Source organism: Ctenopharyngodon idella, chromosome 22 (assembly GCF_019924925.1).
Source record: "Ctenopharyngodon idella isolate HZGC_01 chromosome 22, HZGC01, whole genome shotgun sequence".
In the NCBI taxonomy this organism is placed as follows: domain Eukaryota; kingdom Metazoa; phylum Chordata; class Actinopteri; order Cypriniformes; family Xenocyprididae; genus Ctenopharyngodon; species Ctenopharyngodon idella.
The window spans coordinates 4,570,270-4,593,065 of record NC_067241.1 but is presented as its reverse complement, the minus strand read 5'-3'; the positions used below and the strand labels follow the sequence as shown (position 1 = coordinate 4,593,065).

At 34.1% G+C, this 22,796-nt stretch overlaps 2 protein-coding genes across 11 annotated transcripts; one reads left to right on the top strand and one right to left on the bottom strand.

Annotated features, from left to right (window-relative positions):
• The first annotated feature begins 964 nt into the window (after positions 1 to 964).
• Positions 965 to 8,016, top strand: atp6ap1b (ATPase H+ transporting accessory protein 1b). Its single transcript, XM_051879947.1, has 10 exons — positions 965 to 1,206; positions 1,433 to 1,559; positions 2,467 to 2,541; positions 2,636 to 2,829; positions 3,378 to 3,409; positions 3,550 to 3,635; positions 4,183 to 4,424; positions 4,523 to 4,573; positions 4,730 to 4,967; positions 6,433 to 8,016. The coding sequence occupies exons 1-10, from the start codon at positions 1,082 to 1,084 to the stop codon at positions 6,640 to 6,642; spliced, it is 1,380 nt and encodes a 459-aa protein (XP_051735907.1). The 5' UTR covers positions 965 to 1,081; the 3' UTR covers positions 6,643 to 8,016.
• A 243-nt stretch (positions 8,017 to 8,259) lies between these two features.
• LOC127504849 (complement factor H) lies at positions 8,260 to 22,668 on the bottom strand. Of its 10 annotated transcripts, none has more exons than XM_051879952.1 (15): positions 22,459 to 22,668; positions 21,756 to 21,885; positions 18,941 to 19,141; positions 18,599 to 18,695; positions 18,422 to 18,498; positions 18,079 to 18,261; positions 17,774 to 17,947; positions 16,935 to 17,114; positions 16,477 to 16,545; positions 15,500 to 15,559; positions 14,642 to 14,671; positions 14,175 to 14,210; positions 12,745 to 12,778; positions 9,958 to 10,025; positions 8,260 to 9,501 (listed from the first exon to the last, which is right to left on the bottom strand). In XM_051879952.1, the coding sequence occupies exons 2-14, from the start codon at positions 21,823 to 21,825 to the stop codon at positions 9,974 to 9,976; spliced, it is 1,263 nt and encodes a 420-aa protein (XP_051735912.1). In that variant the 5' UTR covers positions 21,826 to 21,885; positions 22,459 to 22,668; the 3' UTR covers positions 8,260 to 9,501; positions 9,958 to 9,973. The 10 variants fall into 10 exon arrangements, with proteins under 10 accessions (XP_051735912.1, XP_051735910.1, XP_051735911.1 ...); XM_051879950.1 differs by having other exon boundaries at positions 14,175 to 14,213; positions 22,459 to 22,667; XM_051879951.1 differs by lacking the exon at positions 22,459 to 22,668 and adding an exon at positions 22,149 to 22,388 and having other exon boundaries at positions 14,175 to 14,213.
• Positions 22,669 to 22,796: the final 128 nt, after the last annotated feature.

Sequence of the window (22,796 nt, the reverse complement as noted above, 5' to 3'; positions counted from 1 at the left end):
CAGCGGTGCTGAGACATTCGCGAAATAATATAGTGCACCTTTCAAAACGAAGATGATCATTGTTGTTCTGAACGTAATCAACATAGAATCAGCCACAAATACAGGTGATTCAAACATATTAGCGAAAATTCACATCCTCAGTCTTAAGTTATTGAATTTTCATTTCCCCATCCTACAGCTGAATGGCACAGGGCGCAGCCACATAATCAGATATCCCTCCGCCAACAACACTGAGGATGAAGCCTCTCTCAATAACGCGTGAATTAAAGTGCTGATGATAAAGATGAGGGCTGTTTTGGTGCTCAGCAAATGCAAAGGATTGTTCTACTTATATATCAATATGCTCATAGTAATATGTAATCTGTTAATTATGAAAATAAGCTTGATTAAAATGCGATCATATGACAGAGGCTGCCTGTCAATATTTAAGCCCAATAAAGTGGTTCTGAAATCAAAGTGTCATCCTATTGCACTCCAGGTGAAAAATAAGCGAGGGCCGACAAAGTTTGATTGCTAATAGGGATTATGCAGTTATAATAACATAGTTTTTACAGGATAATCCGAGAACCTTTATGATAAATAATACAAAGAGTTTAAAATGTGGTAAATATAGAAACAATGTATTATACAATGTACAACGGAGCACTGCAGGGATAGATAGATAGATAGATAAATAGATAGATAGATAGATAGATAGATAGATAGATAGATAGATAGATAGATAGATAGATAGACTGAGATATTGTCAGAGCATATAAAGTTCCAAATCGAATTTAAAACTAAAATATTATTTTTAAACGTTTGTAATAGTATAACTATATCGTTATTATTATGGTTGAGTTTTAAATCAACGATGTTGTAAAATCTTTTTCCTTTCCAAAAACGTTTCCCCATCGAATAATGAAAATATAGTATAAAATATAGTTCATCTTCAGAGCAGCGACGCTGCATCTTGCGCCTGCGCACTGCTCAAGGGACGAGAACGAATTGAGTCAGAAGAGAATCACATGATAGAAGAGGGGGGGAAAAAAACAGTCACATGATCATCAGCGCTCTGCCATTCACGTGACTCTCCTGCATAATGACGGAAGTAGGAGTGCGGCGTAGTAGTCTCTCGACAATGGCCTCCACTTCAGTTTTATTATTTATATTCTCGATTTATAGCTGTTATGCTCAAGTGCCTCTGCTCATGTGGACCAGTGATGGGTACGTGACACGTTTGTCTCTTAAATATTGATTTCACTAGTACTTCAGAACACTGCTATGCCTTTCATATATATGTTTAGGCAGCTGAATCAGCTAACAGTGACTTGGTAGCCTGTCTATAAATTGGAAAGCGCTTGGTAGAGGTTGATTACTGTGGACAAAGTTTCAAGTCATCATGTTTCTGTTGAGGAGGTTTGCAAACTGAATGATGTCTTTGTCAATACAGCTACAGTATGCCACATCTGGCTCAACCAGCAGCTGGTCAGGCTGTGTCTGGTGGACAGCTGGTGTCTTATCTGAAATCTGCCTTGTCCACTGCTCCTCACAATGTACTGCTCTTCTTACAGGATAAGGTAAAAAGGCTTCATATGTTTAAAATGTGGGGGGAAATAATGCCACCCTAGTGTATTGATTCTTGTGTTTTTATCTGCTAGTTGGTCTTATAATACAATATTATCGTATTATATGACCATTTCAATTGTTTTAAAATATATGATATAATGACCAACATGCTGTATGTTAGGAAAATTATCTCACAAAGAGAAAAGTAATTCCACATATTTTTCTTTTAATGAAAAAGTACATTTTTAATATTGGTAAGGACCTTTAGTATTTGTGACAATCTGATAAAGTGAAATATAAAAAGTTTACAGTGTGATCAATGTATTTTACATTGTGGAATTATTAGTGAAGCAGCTTCCTCATCTAATACTGATATTTTTACTCTCAAAGCTACTGGACTTGTCAGTGTAGTGTGACATTGAGCCACAGTCTTACTTCCCCATCCATCTTCCCCTGGACATGCCAGTATTTCATTACAATACAATTATGATCATTTGTGCACTGACTATAAACACTTTTTTGGTAATTGAAATAAAATTAAAAATAAACATTGGTTGAAAAATTTATTTCAGTTTGCTGCCAAGACATTTTTATTTTCCTTTTAAATTCTAAAAGTACGAAAACTAAAATAAAAGTAAATTAAAGCTATATATAAAACTTTTTATAACATTTTTAAAATATTAAAAAACTGGTAGCAATAACTGGGTAATAACTAGGTACTAACTCTGTAAAATAAAGTGTAACCAAAAAATTAATCAAAATGATAAAACCACATAACAAAATTACTAAAACTAAAATTAAAATAGAAAAATTACATTCAAAATATGAATAAATAGTATAGTATAAATAATACTAAAATTGAATACCTTTATGCAATGTACCAACTGACTCTTTTTGCCTGATCTCCCCACTATATAGCTAAGTATAGATGACTTCACCATGTACGGTGGAGTGTTTGGGAACAAGCAAGACAGTGTCTTTTTAAACGTAGAGGTGAGTGTGCTCTTTATTTTTTTAATCCTCAAAGGATATCATAGCTAGATTTTCCTCTAACATTCTTATCAACTTTTCTTTCTTGGTATTCAAGTCAGCACTTCAGTCGTCATCCAGTCCTCTGGTGTTGCCAGCCCTGGACTGGTCTGCATCAGATTCAGTCCTGGAACTCTTCCAGGAAGAGCTGGGTATCCCAGCGGTTCACATCAACCCAAGCACCCTAAAGGAAATCAAGCTGAACACCGCACAGCCTTCGCTGCTGGCTGTCCATCTCCCTTACACAGCTGGGTAAGATGTTCATTTTCAACTTTTTCAGAGAATATTTTCTAGTATTATACGTCATGCCAAACTGATGAATTTTGTGTTTTAGAGCTTTGAAACAGAACAAACATGGCACAAAATTTCAGTAAAATGAAGGAATTGGTTAATGTCTGAATGCTTTTGCAAGGCACTCTGAATTTTAGTAATGTTAACTTCCCTTCTTTGTTCTGTTTGCAGTTTTGTTATCAACTAAAACTTTAAAAAAAAGTTAATTTAAATAAAGCTGAAATAAAATAAATGACAAATATTGGATTAAAAACTTAAACTTAGTTTCGAAATGTTCATTTGAAATGTTGCTTTGATAACTAACTTAAAATAAGTTGAAAACTGAAATAAAATAAATTAAATTTAAATATAAAATTGAAAAAAAAAATGACAAAAGCACATAACAATTACTACAATTTAAGCTAAAATGAAAAATATTAAAATAAAAGCTATTTCAAATATTAATAAATAATATAATAGTATATAAATAATACTTAAATAACACTGACTTTGCTTTATTTGAATGTCAGGGCTCAATCAAAGGAATTGCTATTAAAAAATGGTGAGTAGTTACGTTTCTTTTTTCGATGATGATTTTAATATAATGATAATGTATTGCTTTTTATGTTTTAATTCTAACTTGATGGCATGTGTTCATCAGTATTGCTGTTCTATAGTATTTAAGATTTCTTTTCTTGTTAGATGAGATCATTGGAAAGGTCCTTAACATGTTCAGATCTCAGGACGTGCCTTACACTGCTGTATACACCGGCCTCAAGCCCTCTAGAGTAAGTCATCACATTTACATTACATTTAAATTTATTAATTTCACAGACACTTTTATCCAAATGAAGAACATCACAAGGGCAAAGTTAGTATTTACTGCACGTTGTCTATTTGTTCTCTCACACTACAGGGCTTTTCACACTTGAGATAATTAGTCCTGGGTCATTGTAAACCCCGGGTCAACCGAATCCTGGGTTATCTTGCTTCACGTTTCACACTGCTCATGATTTACCGAGGGTTACCAATTAATCCTGGGTATTCATAAACTGTCGTTTCACACTGTACATTCCAAAACACTGCGTTAATGACGAACGCAGCACACAATATGGTTACGTAAAGGCTATAGGTTTGTGCATTCCTCATAATATTACTATCAAGTTTATCCTGAATGGACTATTCTGACTATAAAAGTAAGAATGAAATGCTCTCTTCTAATAGTCACTGTGCTAATGCAGTGTGAAAAGCCCTTTGGTTCCTCTTCATTTGACACACTGAAGGTCATGACAGTGTTAATGTACCTTTTTTTTGTCATTTATCCTTCTTCTATAGGTCATTGAAGATACTCCAGTAATGGCAGGAAGTTCTGTGGGCCGATCGCTACTTCAGGCACCAACAAGTCCACCTGTGAAACCCCCAGTTGTCTTCAGCAACAGCACAGGGCAACCCTGTATCATGATGTGGGCTGACCGTCTCCTCGCCAGCTACTCTAATAACGAAGTTGATTTGGGAATATACATTTTTAATGGTTCTGCTACCACGACTGGTTCAGTTTGCAGTGAAACACTGTCAAGGTCAGAAGCATTTTCAAGCAGAAATCGGTATACATTTCAGCATTATTCATATATTATATAATGAAAGTATAAAATATTTGAATATATTTGTTTTTCAGACTTGTCCTGAATTTCCAAAACGTTCTGGGTTTTCAATCCCTTCAGCTTATGTGAGTATTTAACACATAATCCATCACTGACACGCATATTTTTGTGGTTTTGATGAACAGGGTTCTCTGCCATTATTGGATATGATATGCATTCTGTCTTGAAGAGAAAAAAAACAACAACATAATTTTACATACATTTTTAATACTTCCCTAAAGCTTCTCTATGCACAAGATCTTCTTTCCTGTGTCTGCTCGCTACTGGACCGTCATGGAGCAAGTTGTGCTGGAGTATGACGGGCAGAGGGCGACCTTTAATGGCAGTAGGGGTATCTATACTCCTGCAGAGTATTCTTTCCATTGCCAGAACGTAAACAGTGTTCAGAGCCCACTGCTGGTGCCTTACAATGCTACCGACAACGCTACCCAATGGAAGCTGACCTTCACTGATTTTCAGGTACTACTCATAGTTTTCAGTCACATGACTGGCGTGGAGACCTAGAGGGCAAAACATCCATAGAACTGCAGCACAAGCCTCTCAATTTTACATTGTTTCAAGCCACTGGTCACCTCTCAAACGAAGAAAAATGAAAATATGTCGACAAAGTGCAAGTTTTGGACACCGTATACAACACCTGCTGCAGTATTTCGATCACTAAAACCAGTGGGATATTCTAAAATACTTAATGTGAAAAACCCTTAAAGTACCTTAATGCAGTGTTATTAAAAGATCAAATTAAGTAAAACATCTTATTGATGATGCATACTATATATATGCAAGCAGATGAACCCAGAAAATGCACATAACCTGCTACATGGTTAATGAGAAACTGCGCTTTGCGTTTATATTCTGGATTCATCTGCTCACCTGTACAGTAGTTCTGTATGCACATTCAATAAGGTGTATATTGAAAGTGGTCTTTTAAAGGAGTTCACTTTCAAATGAAAATTAGCCCAAGCTTTACTCCCCCTCAAGCCATCCCAGGTGTATATGACTTTCTTTTTTCTGATGAACACAATCAGAGAAATATCCTGACGCATCCAAGATATATAATGGCAGTAACATTAAGTATGGGCTGAAGAAAGTGTTTCCATCCACATTCATCCATCATAAACATATTCCACACAGCTCTGGGGGGTTAATAAAGGCCTTCTGAAGGGAAGCGATGCGTTTGTATAAAAAAAAAATTCCATATTTAACAAGTTATGAAGTAAAATATCTAGCTTCTGCCAGACCGCCTTCCGTATTCAAGTTACGAAGAAAGCGTAAAACTCTAGCAGTTCAAAAAGCTTACGCTACATCCTACGCCTTCCCTATTCAACTTACGGAAAAAGTTTAACTGACGTGACTCCAGTTTACACTGTCTTCGTAACTTGAATATGGAAGATGGTCTGGCGGAAGCTAGATATTTTACTTCATAACTTAAATATGGCTGGGGTTTTTTTGTTTTTTTTTTATACAAACGCATCGCTTCGCTTCTGAAGGCCTTTATTAACCCCCCGGAGCCGTGTGGAATATGTTCATGATGGATGGATGTTGATGGAAACACTTTCTTCAGCTTATACTCTTAACGTTACTGCCATTATAAAGCTCGGATGCGTCAGGATATTTACTAATATTTATCCGATTGTGTTCATCTTAAAGAAGAAAGTCATATACACCCAGGGTGGCTTGAGGGTAAGTAAAGCTTGGGCTAATTTTTATTTGAAAGTGAACTAATCCTTTAATGTCACTGTCTTACTACATTGGTACTTAGAATAAACCAGGAAAAAATGACTGGCAGGCAATGGAGGAAAGCCTTGTTTTGCCCTCCAGGTGGGCGTTCCTCTAAAGATGTGATGTCATGTGAAAATGAGGAATTGTAGTGCACAAAAAGACTCCACAAACTGCAGCTGATTTATGCGTCATTTGTTTCCAACAGATCCAAGGCTTCAACCTTACTGGTGAAATGTTCTCATATGCCAGCGATTGTGCAGGGTTCTTCACTCCGGGGATTTGGATGGGGCTGCTGACTTCTCTGCTCATGGTGCTCATTCTTACTTACGGCCTGCACATGATCATGCAGCTTCGCACAATGGACCGCTTTGACGATCCAAAAGGCCCAGCGATTTCAGTGCCTCAGAGTGAGTGAATGAGCCAGAGAGAAAAAAAAGAAAGAAACACCTGTGATGTTGTCAAACTGTAAAAATATACTATGTATGTCAAAAACATCCAGCCCTTAATGTGGGTGTCAATCAGGAATTTCCGGATTTGAATGTTTTTAAGAGTAAGTATAATATATTCAGAGGCAAAAAAAGTTTTTTTCCAAATAAATTTTGGTGTCTTGTAGAAAGTGCTGAAATTATTTTCACATCTCCTTTACATTACATTTTTAATTATTACATAATAATACTTTACAATAAGGATCAACACATTAACTAGGAGTTTTATGCAATAGCTAACATGAAATAATAAAAAAAACACCATTTTTACAGTTGATTTCTAATGTTGGTATATAAACATTTAAAGTTGTAAAAATTAACTTTGTGTTATGAGTGAACATGGATTAACATTAATTTATAAATATAAAATTGTTAATTGATCTAGATCAGTGGTTCTCAAACCTGTCCAGCCCTGCACATTTTGTGTCTTCCTGAGCTAGATTAAATGCTGTAAAATTGTTCATCCACTTTAGTTGATACCTATTGATCATTAGATACCAAATTCATTAATTAATTTTTATAAATTGAACTTTTTGTAAAGTCTTACCAAGGTTTCACATACACATTTCAGTACACATACAGTGCACGTTTCTCTGTCTAGTGGTAAACTAGTCTTATGAATGCAATTACATAACAACTTGCACTGTTATCTTTAGGACTACTGTTTGTTTTATCTCAACTTTTAAAACTGGTTTATTTCTCACCTTGTATTAGATTTGTATATGTTTGTGTAGTTGTACATTTAAGATTTGCCAATATTGAATTATACCAAATACACAATTTAAGTGCCTAAGGTGAACTGGTCACTGCATGGAAAAATGAGTGCTAAATAATAAAAACAAGCCATTAAGCGAAATTGTTTTATTGATTGACAGACTGACTAAAAGTGCCAAAAGTACCCAATTTTCATGTATTTTCAATGGATACAATGTTTGAAATGTATGAGATGGCTAAAGTTGTGTAGAAATTAAAAGGTTTAATACAATATGCTATGTCAGAATTTTGCTTTAGCCTGTGCGACTGGATGTAAATTTAATTTAAAGTGACTAGTTAAAAAGCTCATTGGCTTGTCTCAACTCAATATGTCGTCAATATGTTTGGGTACAGTCCAGTGGGATTCATGTTTAGCATAACACTTGTTTTGTTGGGCATTGTTATGAAACATGCAGATATTGCATATTCTGGAGATATGAATTCAAATGTGCAGTTTTCTTCACCAGATTTGCTGTCAGAGTGGTGTGTTGCAACATGTTATAAACATCTTTGTCTCTAGCTAAATGATTAAACTACTACAAAACACTGAATATGTTGACTGAATCTGAGCATTTATTGGCAGCCGTGTGTGATACAGAAGCGGCTGTTGTGTTATGCTGGTTGAATTTTGCAATATAAAACTTACTCAGTACACCATTGGTCATGCAAACTCTAATTTCATGTCAAAATGTCAGACATTCTGGAGTTACTCAAGCATTAATTTAAAAATAAAGTTGAACCCAAGTCTTCCGTTTTATTGTGGAGCTTTTATTTTGAGACCATCCAGGCCCCCAGATGGCTCAGTGAAATACATTGTTGCAAGACAGATTTGATTACAACTGTGTTCCAGCATTTGTAATATGAAAGAGCCATGCCTGTACGTTCCTGTCTTAAAAGTACAAATTAGGCAGAACCATAGTTTAAAACCATTACAAAACAGCCAATCGCTATAATATCTTTTAAATTACAAGTAGAAAAACACTAGTTAAACAGCTCACTTCCTTTGGGGAAAATAATTTTACATTTTGTTAAAACTGAATTTCTAATTTACCTATTTTTCATCAGAAATAGTTGAAAATATTAACAACTTAACCACAAATAATTCTTAAAGTCACAGTGTGAATAAATGATGACATTCTAAAGCAATAATTTTCTTGTTTTTTTATGCTTTTGCTCAATCCAAAACCATGCTGACCTTGAGTATCTGACAATTATGTAATTATAAATAAAGCACAGATAAAAGTAAATGACATTAAACACTGCAAAGATCTCTTTATATCTACATTAGATCATTTAGAGTCTTTGAGACTAATAGCAAAGCATTCCTAATGAAATTTGAACCTGCACAGATTCTGCACAACAGTGCTAGTGAACAAAAACCCTAAGAAAATGAAAAGGCACTTTATGTTCTTCAGCAAGATTGATCAAATCTCTCAATTCAAAATCTGCACGGCAAATCGCATTCTGCAGTAAATTTTCTAGAAGGTTAACACATACACAATTGCTATTTTATCCAAATGAAAAGTGAGAGCATTGGCTAAACTAAAACAAAGCTTCAAGCGTTGTACGACTTTTCGTTTGGTTTGGCTTTTGATTTGGCTTCACAAATCACATTGACATTCATCTTTTTTTAAATAATTTATGCTAAATGTAACCAACAATATTAGTGAGATAAGGGACATCCAGTGCATTTTGAAGAGTAACAAACACCATTATTTGAAGAGTGATAACTGTATTAACAGTTTTAAAAATAAAGTTAACACTTTATAAAAGTAACTCAACCTGACTTTTGAAGACAGATCTGTTTCAGAGAATGAGAACACAGAATGGGGTGAAGTTAGCGACTGCTAGAAATGAGTGTATTAAATTGAGCTTGGCTTTTCAAAAGGTCTGATTCTGGAGGAATTTGCTGCAAGAAATCAGTCAGCCTCTCGAAGAATTCTGAGAAGTGCTTGTATAAATTATATACATTTGCAGGATGCTTCACTTGGATTTTCTCTGCGACAACTTCATGAAATTACTTCCTGAAATTATCACTGTAAAAGAATATGATAGAGTAATTTACAAAAAGTGACATAATAGCATTTATAGTTCATTCTTTGTTCTTTTTTGTCTTAAGCACATTAAAAGCATGCATTATTCTAATATATATTTTTAAGGTATTAAAACTTGTAAGCCCCAGTTAAAAAACTATCAGAAACTATATGCGGAGTGTCCAGAAGATACTCGGGCCTGTTGATGAATAAATAGCAGCATGCGTAATCAGGTATGGATATGCTAAATGCATGGTCATGAGGAAGAACTTTCAAACCTTCCTCCACAAATACTCTTAATTGGCTTTTTCTCAAAATCTTAGACTTCTGCATCCATCCCAAAATATAACCACCCACACTGATGTTCACGATGTCCAGAAACTTTGGCTGTACACTCATGGTGAGGTAACAAGGAGAAACACATTAAAGAGAAAGTTACATAGTTCCCATTGTCCTTACCATGTATGTGAGGGTGTTATAACTCTTTATCAACTTCATTTCCAGTAGCCACCTTTTCATGTTTTGACCTGCAATCCAAAAGTGCAGAAATTGTCTGCATGTGCATGACTAAATAGCTGGGTATATTAAACTTCAATCCAGCACCAACTTGCAAGACCTGACCCCCGTTTTCAAACACAGAAAACTATGGAAGCTTGTTTCTGCGGTGGAATAAAAAAATAAAGGCAATTCTGCCTTTTTAATCTTACAATTCTGACATTTTTTTTCAGTAACACGCAATAGTGAGGAAAAAAAAGCAGCCGTCTCAGAATTGTGAGATTCAGTTGTGAATTATAAAGTCAGAATTGCGAGATATAAACTCGAGACAAACTCGCAATTCTGAATCGAGACCAGAGGTCGTGTTAACCGAAGCAGAGTGCGAGTTCAGTCTCCAGAATAAAATGAAAATGATGCGTTTGATTACTCACAGGTGAGCACCCAATTTAAGTCCATTTTATAATAATAAAGTTATAATACTTATACTTACATAAGTTTCTAATCCAGTTTGTTTTAAACGGTTTGTTTTGTTATTTTTCTTGCTGACTATCAAGTTTATGGTCAACGAATGGCTTTTCTGTATAATGTTACGTGACATTGTTTCCAACACTGATTGAACTGATTAAGACGTGGTACAGATTTCGGTAAGCTACTGCATCTTTCAACATACTTTCTGATGTTCATTCATGTTTATTTCATTCTGTTAAGTAGTAAAGAGGAAGGGATGATTGCATTCACTCACTATCCGCGACAACTGTTCAAGATGAAAACTGAAAAGTGACGCACAGTCTTTGTTCATCTTTCTTTTTATAATATAAATAAATGCATAGCCTAGGCCCATTTGCTTATCCTGTAAGCTCGTGAATAAAAATGAAAATGTGGACGAAAAAACTATTAAACGTCTTATTAAAAATTAAAATTACGGGTAATAATTGATTATGACGGAATTCTTACTACTCTGTGACGGACAATGACGGACAGTCCGAAAGCCTAACGTGACCTCTGCTCGAGACTCAAGATATAAATTTGAATAGTAATATACAAACTCACAATTCTAAGAAAAAAATAAAAAATAAAAAAATGTCAGAACTATATACGATGAATTGCAATTGTAAAAAATGAGTCAGAATTGTGAGAAAAGTCACAATTAACTCTGACGGAAACAAGCTTCCATAGAAAACCCTTCCACCAAAAAAACAAAAACAAAAAGCTTCCCATAAAGGCTATCAGCTTTAAAGGTTGCAAAATTGAAGACATTTACACAAGAATTTTTCATGGGAACACAATGAAACATTTTGTGGTTTAATATATTGTTGCATATATATTTGTTTAATTGTTTAATTACCTGCTCAAAAGATTGACTGTCCACTTTTTCAGCATTATCCCAAAATGGATTAAAATTTTTTTTTTTAAATAAAAGCCATGAACTGAAAACAACCAATTCTGAGATAAATCACGTCATTATATATTTTGATTTGAAACAGGAAAAAAAGCATAAAAGTACCAGAGTGTGCACTTAAATGCTCATGAGAAAATGAACTGCTCATGAAGCACTGTGGCTGTGAATGACATAATTGACATAAAATAATATAACACTACTAACTTGAAGCCTGTCTACACCTAGTCGCTTGTGTTTTCTATGATTGGATAGCCATACGCTCATTCAATCCCATAATGCACCGCAATAAAGAGTATATGACTGATGTACACTCAACAGATAGAGAATACCCAAAATGCAATGCCGAATTAATTCAACGTCTCTCCAGAAAATGGCACCAGCAACTGAATCACCCATTCATCCATCTTCCAAACTGCTGGTCCAATGTGGGTACAGTGTAATATCATACAGGTATAAATTGCTTTTTAATTGGATTATTAAATTGTTTAATTACGGTTTATACATATAGTTTCCAAGATAAATCTTTTCAGTACTACTGGAGCTGCCAGTTAACAAAGTGTCAAATGATTTTTTGCAAGCACAAACTATGCTAAGCGTGTTCAGTGTCCGAAATTCGCTCGTTTTCATTCACTCCTTTAAGTCGACAATATTAGTGGAGTAATGTAGGGAATAATGAATGAGGGTGTACAGTAGGAGGCAATTTCAAACACAGCTTTATGTGGCCAAGTGTAAATGGAACAGTTTGAACAAATCAGATAGCTATCCCATCAATAAAAACACTAAGTTACCATGTGTTAACAGACCCTTAGTAACCGATTATGAAAACAACACAATTTGACTGCAGAATATTCAGGTATATGCAAATATACCTGTATGAAGGTTGAAGGTATGTTCCAATGGAAACAGCAACAACAACAACAACAACAACAAAAATTGTCAATTGAAGTGAACAACTAAATATTCACAGCTTGAGAATAGAGGGATACCGACTCAATTATGTCATTCGCAATGCTTCATGGAAGCAGTGACTTTTTTGAAAGGTGGAGTTCTCTTCAGCATTACGGGTAATCTAGTTCTACACCAGGGAAGAGTCCCCAACTTTTCAGAATACTCATGTTTTGAGCTGCAATCCAAAAGTCTGGTGATTGTCTGCATGCGCATGAATAAATAGCTGGGTATATATTAAACCTTAACCTCAAAGTCATCTCTATTTCCCATGGAAAATGTGTGTGAAACCACCCGTTTTATAAATCTGAATGCAAAACATTCATATTAGCCAATATAAGAGTGCAAGGACAACAGCCTAGAAATCACGTAAGCAAATTGCAACTAAGACAATGCAGATAACTTACCGTTTCTTGTAGATAACCAGTACAATGACTGCAGCTAAACAGAGAAGAATTGTAAGTATTAATGACTAACCTTGATATAAACAGAAAAAGATCTTGAGAAATGTTCTAATAAAATTTAGAATCCTACATAAAAATGAAAACGAAACTCATTTTCTCAAATATTTCACAAATAAAAATAAAACTGACACTGTGTCATAGTTGTAAGGGGGATTTGCCAAAAATGAGTTAATTTCCTGTGATGCTGTTAGCAGGAGGACGTTATTTTAAATATTTTAAGTGTTCCAAGGCTCTCCTGCTCGTTCTTGGAGTGTTGTGGTTTCTCCCACAAAATGGGAGATGGTTGTTTGTTGGAACATGCAGAGCAAACGGCTAAAGCAATGTCTGCATTTCTAATAGAACTTGGGATTTCTTTGATTCAGCTGGGGTTAAGATCCTCGGTCAAACCTGGCTAGAAAAGTGAATCTATAGGTTTGTTAAACTACTCATCTGATACATGCTGCAACTTATATGATGGAATTAACGTCAAGCAAAATATGTGCAAAGCAGTCACATTTCGATTTGTGCTGAATGAGAGAGGTACATCAGCCCAAGTTTATTCGTATAGCACATGGAACTGCACAATTCTGGATGAATGGAGATTCATTTTTTTGTTTTTTTTTGTTTCAAACAGAGATCACGATTCTGAACAAACAACTAAACAAAATAACGTAATTTATTAGAGGTTCTGACAAAATGTTAATAGCCGCAGTCTATTTATAATGTTTAATCTGAATTATTAAAAAAAAAAAAAAAAACCTCAATACAGATTCAATGACTCTCTTATAAATACTTCACTTGTTTTATTACTGGATGAATCAGCGTTTTTGAACTAATCTCTTGAATGAATGATTCATTGATAAATACATAGTTACTTGTTGCAACCTGGTAGCGTAAAATGTATTTAGCTAAGTTACTTTCAAAAGGCGATTTGCTCTATTTTGACTGCTACCGTAGAGATCTGTGTTTTTATCCTAACTATAAATAGAATATTTGTAATAAAGAAATAATGATACCGTGTGGTTTAAAAACGTACACTTTTCATTTCTGTTTTGTTCTGAATTCTGTTATATTTAAAGGATTTGCTGTGGAGGGAACCTAAATACAGGTTTATAATGTTCGTTTTACCTACCAGTATTTTACATTATTTCAGAAAGTAATAATAAAATGTGGCTTCTACACTGAAAGGGGTGAGCAATTAAAATAAATAAATAAAAAAAAAAAAAAAAATCAACCATATTTAACCATATTCTCTGTCTCCTTGCATTATTGTTTATTATAAAAATAATAATAAAAAAAAGTTAATTGTTTAGATTTTTTTTCTTTAATTATTTCATAACTGGGTTTTTGTAAACTTGTAGATTATCTGGTAAATTATCCAGACTAAGACTTACCCAGACAAAGCACTGCAACCCCTACAGTCGATCCAACTACTGAAAATAGAGAAAATTAAATGAATAGATTAAGACAAAATGAACATGACATATCCTTGCAATAAATTAGTAAAAAACAAATCATTTTGTAACACTTGTATGAAATTTAAACATAACTTATATGTAAATTGTCATTTAAAAGCAAGCTACAACGACCAACCAGAAATATGACATGGTCTGCAGAATGCTCAGAAATGAATGGAATTTTCTACAACGGACAACCTCTGAGCTGACAAGCACAAACAATTAAATAGGTCACAATCTAACATCAAAGTTAAAAAAATGAATTTACAGCAGTGCTAAAAATGATCATATATTACAATCCACCAGTTTCATACATTTCAAAAAGATCAAGGAGCCACAGTTTCTAACAATAGGAATCAGCTCTTTATTGAATAGTATAGCAAAATGATAAAAACTGAACTTACTTTTAGAAGTACGTGATGAATTTGTATTTCCTGTGGAATAAAAAGAACACGGTTAGGAAAGTGTGTGTGTGTGTGAGTGAGAGAGAAAGATATAGTGCAGCAAAGAATTCTTAGACAAAAAGCATTTAAACAGTTATGCTGTATAAACAGAGGTATAATTACACTCATGCTTAGAAAAAGTGTGTTCCCTTTAACAGTCCCATTATACAAGAGCTAACAACAGTAAGATCTGGTTAGAGAGAGAAACGAGAAACTTTCTGCAGTAGAACTGATATATAATGAAATCATGTAAAATGACCAAATAATTGTCAATATTAAAAAAAAGCCAAAAAGATATCAGTAAAAGTGCAAATATCAAAAAATGCTACACAGTGTTATTTATTCTTAAATTAGAGTTAGCTTAATTGGCAATGATACAGAAAGTTGTACTGATAACTAAAGATGATTTAAGATCATTCAGAATTTTAGTAGAGGTGGGGGAAATCGTTTCAATGATGAAATGATTAGATGATTAGCTGTTATTATACCTGATCATTTCTATTGGCAGATCAGAGCAGGCATATACGAGTATGGCTATGAGTTTAGAGGATACATACAGCCAAAAAGATTTGAAGAAAATAAAAATGAATAATAATTAGATGTGCTGAGATTTTTGTAATCAGATCCCTGAATCAAAATTGAATCAAATTGTGAGCTTGCTAAACATTCTCATAATAAGAGACACCACTACAGAAAGTTTCTTAGCTCTCTCTTTATTGGATTTTTGTGTCATTAACTCTTTAAAACAGGGCCATTTGAAAAACATAAATGTGTATCTAAAAATTTTATAATGGAGTATAGATTCAAAAAGGACAATACCATCTTTAGGGTCAATCTTGGATGTTACTTTCGTTGCAGTTGTGGTTGTTGTAAGTAGGGCTGAGGGTCAAACATGCAACATACACATTAAGTTAGGGAACTAGAATATGAGTTCAAGAAGTCTAGATAATATCAGAAATAAATATCACACTCTTATACGCTTAAAATGAGAAAGAGAATAAACTTTCTAAAGTTTTCTTCAGAGATCCAATGATAGTTTGTGGGAATGTCAATAAAAATTCCTTTTGAGCCAAAAGGCATGAAATAATTGTCATATTAATCAATATATAAACTTGTATGTTAAAAAAAAAGTCAATATATGTAAACAATTGCTTATCCTGTAAGTAAATATATTTATCATTAAACATTTTACTGATCAACAGAAAAAAAAAAAAGAAATTGACAAATAAAAAAAATATTCTTTTTCATCTCTTGACTGGCATTTTAACTGTAATGTACCCAAACATTTCGTCGGATCTGGTTTAAAAGTCCCATCCTCTGAAAATTCAGTATTTAGTATGTTTTTGAAATGTTATTGGTGAATCATGATTTGTTGGTGAAAACATTTGTACTCAGATTTCGTGCACAAATCTGTTCATATACATGGCTAGTGAATAAGACCAAATGTGTTGTAAAAAGCGCAATACAAGTGAATTGAATTATACCTCCTACCTTTGAGATTAGGTTATTATACCAGATCAGAGCAGGCATATACAAGTATGTCTATGAATTTAGAGAATACGTACAGCCGTACTTTAATTTCCAAAAAGATTTGAAGAAAATAAAAATGAATAATAATTAGATGTGTTGAGATTTTTGTAATCAGATCCCTGAATCAAAATTGAATAAACTTGTGAGCTTTCTAAAAATTCTCATAATTAGTGACACCATTAACTCTTTAAAGCAGGGCCATTTGGAGAACATAAATGTGCATCTAAAAATTATATAATGGAGTATAGATTCAAAAAGCACAATACCATCTTTAGGTAGAGTCTTGGATGTTACTTTCGTGGGAGTTGTGGTTGTTGCGGTTGTTGTAAGTGGGGCTGAGAGTCAAACATGCAACATACGCATTAAGTTAGGGAACTAGAAATATGAGTTCAAGAAGTCTAGATAATATCAGAAATACATATCACACTCTTATACGCTTAAAATTAGAGAGAGAAGAAACTTTCTAAAGTTTTCTTCAGAGATCCAATGATAGTTCATGGGATGTAAATAAATTGAGCCAAAAGGCATGAAATTATTATTATCATATTAATCAATATGTAAACTTATATGTCAAAAATAAAGGTCAATATACGTAAACAATTACTTATCCTGTAAGTATTAATCATTAAACATTTTACGGATCAACAAAAAAAAAAAGAAAGAAATTGACAAGTAAAAAACTATTCATTTTTATCTCTTGACTGGCATTTTAACTGTAACGTACCCAAACATTTCGGCGGATCTGGTTTAAAAGTCCCATCCTCTGAACAACGAAGTTCTGACACTCCAGTAAGTCTAAACCCACTGTTACATTTGTAGGAGACGACTTGTGAATAACTATAACTGTCCAAAGGATCTCGAAGCTGTCCATTTTCTATGGTTGGAGGTGCCTCACATTTCACCACTAAGGAGAAAAAATGTGCGCTCTTCAATGTCATATTTCAGTCAAATTTCAGAAGCCTCACCTTTACTGAAAAGATCTCTGCCATCTTGTGTAAGATGTAAGAAATTTGTCAATATATGTATACTTATGTTTGATTTTAGGGACAAACCAGTATAATTTTAAAGGGACATTAAGAGTGACTTTTTTTTTTTTTTTTTAATTGTACTCTGATATTGATACCTGTTTAGTAATGAAGTAATTTTCAATTACAGTAGAGTGTGTATCATTTAACGTCACCTGTTAACTCTACTATTACCAACAGCAATTGAAACAAAGAGGATCACAAAGGCATCTTATAATTAAAATAGAGGTAGAGGTCTTATGGTCCATATTCCAAATCTTCTGAAACCATCCTATAGCGCTGTGTTAGGAATAAAATTTAAAAACCATAATTAATTGTTAACTTTCTGCTCCATCAAAGTGCCCAAAATGCTTATTTCCATGGCCGTCAAGATCTGAAATATTGTGCACAAGTTGTATGGGTGACTTCTAGGGTGTTGTTTTATCATTTGGAGCTCCACATGTCATTCACTTTCTGATAAATATCTCCCTTTGTTTTACAAAAGAACAAAAACTGATCTGGAACAACACAAATATAATTTAATAAAATGCAGTTTTACCATTGCACTTTGGTGGTTCAGGTTTCCATCCCTCTGCTGTACACAAAATATGACTTTCTCCATCCATTTTATAGCCCTCTTCACATTTGTAATCTAAATAGCTTCCCAGTTCGTAGGGGGGTAATCTTCCACCGATTCTAATTGCGTGAGGAATTTCAGGCTTTGTACACCCTTCTGAAAAAAGAAAAGAAAAAAAAGTTTACGTAAATGAATTGTATTAATCATTTGACTCATCAACAGGGGAAAAAAAGAAACTCACAAGTAAAATATGTTTTATTTTTTCATTAATTTTAACCGTAACTTACTCGAACATTTTGGCGGATCTGGTTTAAAAGTCCCATCCTCAGAACAATGAAGATCTGAACTTCCAATAAGACTAAACCCTTTGTTACATCTGTAGGACACGACTTGTGCATAATCATAAGTGTCCAAAGGCTGATCCACAAGCTGTCCATTTTCAATGACTGGTGGTGCCTCACATTTCACAGCTAAAGAGAAAAAAATCCTGGTGAATAGATCCTTCTTTTCAGATGCATCTCAAAGTGAAGAGCACATAACAGCTGTTTATACTCATCAGGAATGGTTCTGAATTAATGTGTGCTCTTCCATGTCTTATTTCACTTGAATTTAAGAAAAAAAAAACCTCACCTTCACAGACAGGATCTCTGCCATCCCATCCCTGTTCTCGGCACCATCTATCTTTCATCTGCCCAGCTAATATATATCTGAAAGAAATTATCATCTTCTTACCAAATACTTAATCACAGCACACAATCTAAACCTAAATATACATGGTTAAAACATCACAACCTGACTTTCACTTACCCTGGGTCACAAACCGCTGTAATTTTGTCGCCAAATGAAATTCCAGTGATTTCATATTTCCCATGTAGAAAATCTGGAGGACTTCCACAGGATTTTTCTATAAAGTGTTAAAGATATTATTGAATTATTAAGATTTGGTGGTCTTCACATACTTCTGAAAATAATCTTTAGTGCTGCTTCACTATATACACGATACATGGATTTATTTATTTTTTACTTGTTGACCTATACGTTACATCCTTCACATACCTAAATTAGATTAAAAAAAAAAGTTCAAAAGGCACTTTAGTGCAAATTATGAATGTAAGGAACCCATAAAACATATCTATTGACAGTACATACTTATGCAATTTAATTCCAGACTTGTCCACTGGTTCCCCTCACAAGTAACAGATTTAGATGCTCTTGGGTTAACAGGGTCTCGTACGTGTCCAACTTCACACTCAAATGTTACAGTGGATCGACTTGGGAAACTTTGAGTAGTAATAAAAGATTCGGACAAGATGACATTTCTTGATTTAAAAGAAGGCTGTGTACACTGTGCTGTGGAGAAGAACACAAAACATTACAGTAATCTGATGCAATACAAGTTCAACCATAATCTTCATCATTATCATCATCATCATTATTATTTGCACTACTACTCTGTAATCTTTATTTTTCATAACAAATGACTAGAATGTGATTATCTGTTTAAACAAATGTAAATTAGTATGAATTACATAAAGAAAGATGTGCAGTTGAAATTAAATCACAATGCTTGAATGGAATCAGCTAATTAACGTTTTTACTTTTCTTCATATGTTGCACACATACTGTATCTTTTTTTTGTTTTTAATAGAGCCAAAGTTTAGAAGATTTGGGCTCTCAAATACTGAAACTAAAGCAGATTTTAGACACAACAGCGACTAATTATACACACACTTGTATATCTGCAACTTAATTGAGTGTTGAACTACATTAATACAGTTATATCGCTGTTATGGTTACAAAATGTAGTAAGGTTACATAAATATTTGTGAACTGTGGACAAAAACGCATCTGCTGGTTAAGGTCATGATTAAATCAGTCCTGACAGCATTATAAGGGCACCAAAGAAATGCTGGCCAATATGGCATTCTAAAGGGCTGATGTGTTTGGGTCTATGAACCTGACGACATTGTTTCAGGCCCGTATAAACAGTAAAATAATTTTGAATTCATGCATCCATTTCATGAGCAAAATGGAAGTCATGTGCATTTGCTGTGTTTACAGTGAAGATTTCAGTTAATTCTGTGTACAGTAAGCATGCTATGACCATCAAGCTTTCGGCTAAATCTTCTCTGTTTGCAAAGCATTATTAGTTGCTAGTATCAACATTATACAACTTATACAATTGTGTACTGTTTATTCAGTGAATTAACTTACAAAGTGCCCTTTTTTATTATTATATTACAGTTTTACACAATTCTTGGAATGGAAATGTTATCCACCTTTTTTTGCATTTAAAAAAAAAATGGATGGCACTTCTGGTTTAGAGTCAGACCAAAGCAAATCATTTCAAATAATAAGGATGCACTACTAATAATCCTTATCTGTCAGACTGACCGAATAAGCTGTAAATTTTCCATCATTCTCTATTTGTATCTATCAGGACATTGGTATTACAAGAATAGAGCTCTTTTCAGCAAAGACTATAGATATAGAAAGACAGTTCACTCCTATTAGTAATGAATGAGAGAAACTGCAATGCACGTCCCGCCTTCTAAGTAAAAGAGCCAATCGCTGATTTTTAAAGTCATTGCGTCATTGTAGCTGCCGTTAGAGGCTCTAGTTCCCATAGAAACCTGAGACTTGCGCTTAGACATGTGCATTGGCTCGTTTTTTTTTTTTTTTTTTTTTTAAACGCTATTTGAGCATAAGAAACAGATTTTGTTGCTGATTTAAGATATGTTATTTAATTGTGAGTTCACCAAGCAGTTTTTGAGATTTCAGGATACCCATTCAAATAGATAGGACTTGGTCTTGGATGCCTGAAATAGTGGCCCAGAGGCGTTGGAAATATGGGTGCAGAGTGAACAGACTTTCCTTGAGAGGGACTTTGTTTTCAGTTCAGCGTGTTCTGTTCCTCCTGATTATTTATTATCTTTTACTTTTGCACTATAACAATATAAAAAAGGGATAAAATACAGTAACCTTGTGGTCTGCTCTCCAGAATAAATGAACAATTTACTGGAATGCACAAAAAATAATCGTTTTTCAACCCAAATCCTCATTTGCATCTGTTACCTGTTTTTTTTTTTTTTCTTGGACAGACCATTTAAAACAACTGTATACCCCTTTTCACTTCTAATCCCTATAAGCTGTATTTACAGGAATGTTTCTGAATCAGGAAAATCTAATATTTGTTATCTGCCAAAACGCAGAGCACTTTGAAATATCCATCAATGTTCCAATTAATGATGAAACACATTCAGTAAACGCAATAAGCATGTTACATAATATAGACTTAAATATTCTTACAGTAATATCTGACATTCATAATATTTCTGCAGAAAGACTCTTGAAAGACCTTGAACTTTTGAGGTTATTCATGGTCTGCAAAAAGTAATTTATAACGTTTATACATTTCCTTTTGATGTTCGATGGTTGAGGGGTAATATCATCACCTTATTGTACCCATTTTTGCAAATGAGCTAACCTTTAAACAAATTTATTGCCAGTATCATATTGTTTACAGTTCGATGGAAGTTACTCCCATAATTCACTATTAGCACCAGTGTTGGAAAAAGGAGGAAATAATCTAGGAAAAACAAAAACCTTTTTTGTGTCCAAAATGACGCACTATGTACTCAAACGTGAAGTGTATGAATTTTAAAAAGGTTATTTTGTCATTCAGTAGTGGAGTCTGATTGCCCCTCCACCCCCGCTATGTAATTAAAGCTACGACAGTGTCAGTAGACACTTCGTTTTTCAGTTAATTATGTGAATCATCCGGAAATTTAATGTGTACGTTACTTTTTCTATTTGGAATTTTAAGTGTGAACACTGAACTATTTATAAAACAAAACGGCAGAGAATAGTGCGTAAGTACGCGACTTGGGACGCACCGAGTGAAAAACCTGAACCTAAATCGTAGTTCACTAACGATAGACAGAAATGATAGATAGATACTCACCTCGGACATGTTCACAGATCATAAGATACAGAAGTAGAGCAACACTGTAGTACACCACCTTGCATCCCATCTTGTTTATGTCGGTGAATGTCAGATCTAATCAAGGCTAATGTTATTTGTTTTTCTGGACCTAATAAACAAATACGACATTTTAGCGTCACAGCGTAATGAAATTCACTTTTAAAATGTGTATTTTTGAATAATCAAAAGTAACACTAGCATTCAGTACACCAAAACAGAGACAAAGATTTACGAGAAAAACCTGTTTCTGTTAGCATGTTAGCGACTAGCATAACAAACAAGACAGTTTAATTATTAACGTCATATTATTAAAATACAACATGCACATGCTTTGAACGAATGCATAAGACTATGTTTAGTTAACTAACCAACCTTCATTCGACTATTTATATATAGGTTAATCGATAAACTAAAAGACTGTGGTAACGTCAGGCAACGCAAAGGAAGGGCGTGACGACCACTGCGCTTCCTGCCTTTATGTTCCGTTTAACGTTAGTAGTTCATAGCCCGAACCCTAATCTAACCAGACACACATAAAATAACAAATAATTTCAATTAAACTGCATTAATGTTTATTAATTAAAACATCTTTTCAAGCAGCGAGAACGTTGTAGTAGATAGGCCTAACGTTATAACGTTAGTCAGAGAAGCGAAAATTAATCCTTGTTTTAAACAGCCTTACCTTTTGGTGTTTACAGGGGTTTATCAGTGTTCCGTGTTTGATTCAGAGGCATATAAAGCCCGTATAACTTTCAGGAAATGAGATCAAAAATAAGGTGGAGATCTTAGTTCCTATGAAGTAATGCTGACACACGTGATGTATTCGGAGCGGTCACGTCTCATTTGACTGGGAATTACGCATTTCTGTGGCACCACTATCATTGTCTAAATTTCCGTCTGAAGAGGGCGTTACCGATGTGTCATAGATGTTGCAAGATTAGGGTGGAAATGGAAACCTCCGCTAGTAATGCTCAAAAGTCACTTTAATTTAGAACTAGCCATATAGGGTTTATCGTTTGT

Excerpts from the sequence above, each read along its gene's own strand:
- LOC127504849 (XM_051879950.1), bottom strand. The coding sequence starts at position 21,825 with ATGGGATGCAAGGTGGTGTACTACAGTGTTGCTCTACTTCTGTATCTT. Across the intron at positions 19,142-21,755 it reads GATCTGTGAACATGTCCGAG|CACAGTGTACACAGCCTTCT; the intron begins GTGAGTATCTAT and ends TCTTCTCCACAG. Across the intron at positions 14,672-15,499 it reads CAAGATTGACCCTAAAGATG|GAAATACAAATTCATCACGT; the intron begins GTATTGTCCTTT and ends TTTATTCCACAG.
- atp6ap1b (XM_051879947.1), top strand. The coding sequence starts at position 1,082 with ATGACGGAAGTAGGAGTGCGGCGTAGTAGTCTCTCGACAATGGCCTCC. Across the intron at positions 1,207-1,432 it reads CTCATGTGGACCAGTGATGG|CTACAGTATGCCACATCTGG; the intron begins GTACGTGACACG and ends TTGTCAATACAG. Across the intron at positions 4,574-4,729 it reads TTTCAATCCCTTCAGCTTAT|CTTCTCTATGCACAAGATCT; the intron begins GTGAGTATTTAA and ends ACTTCCCTAAAG.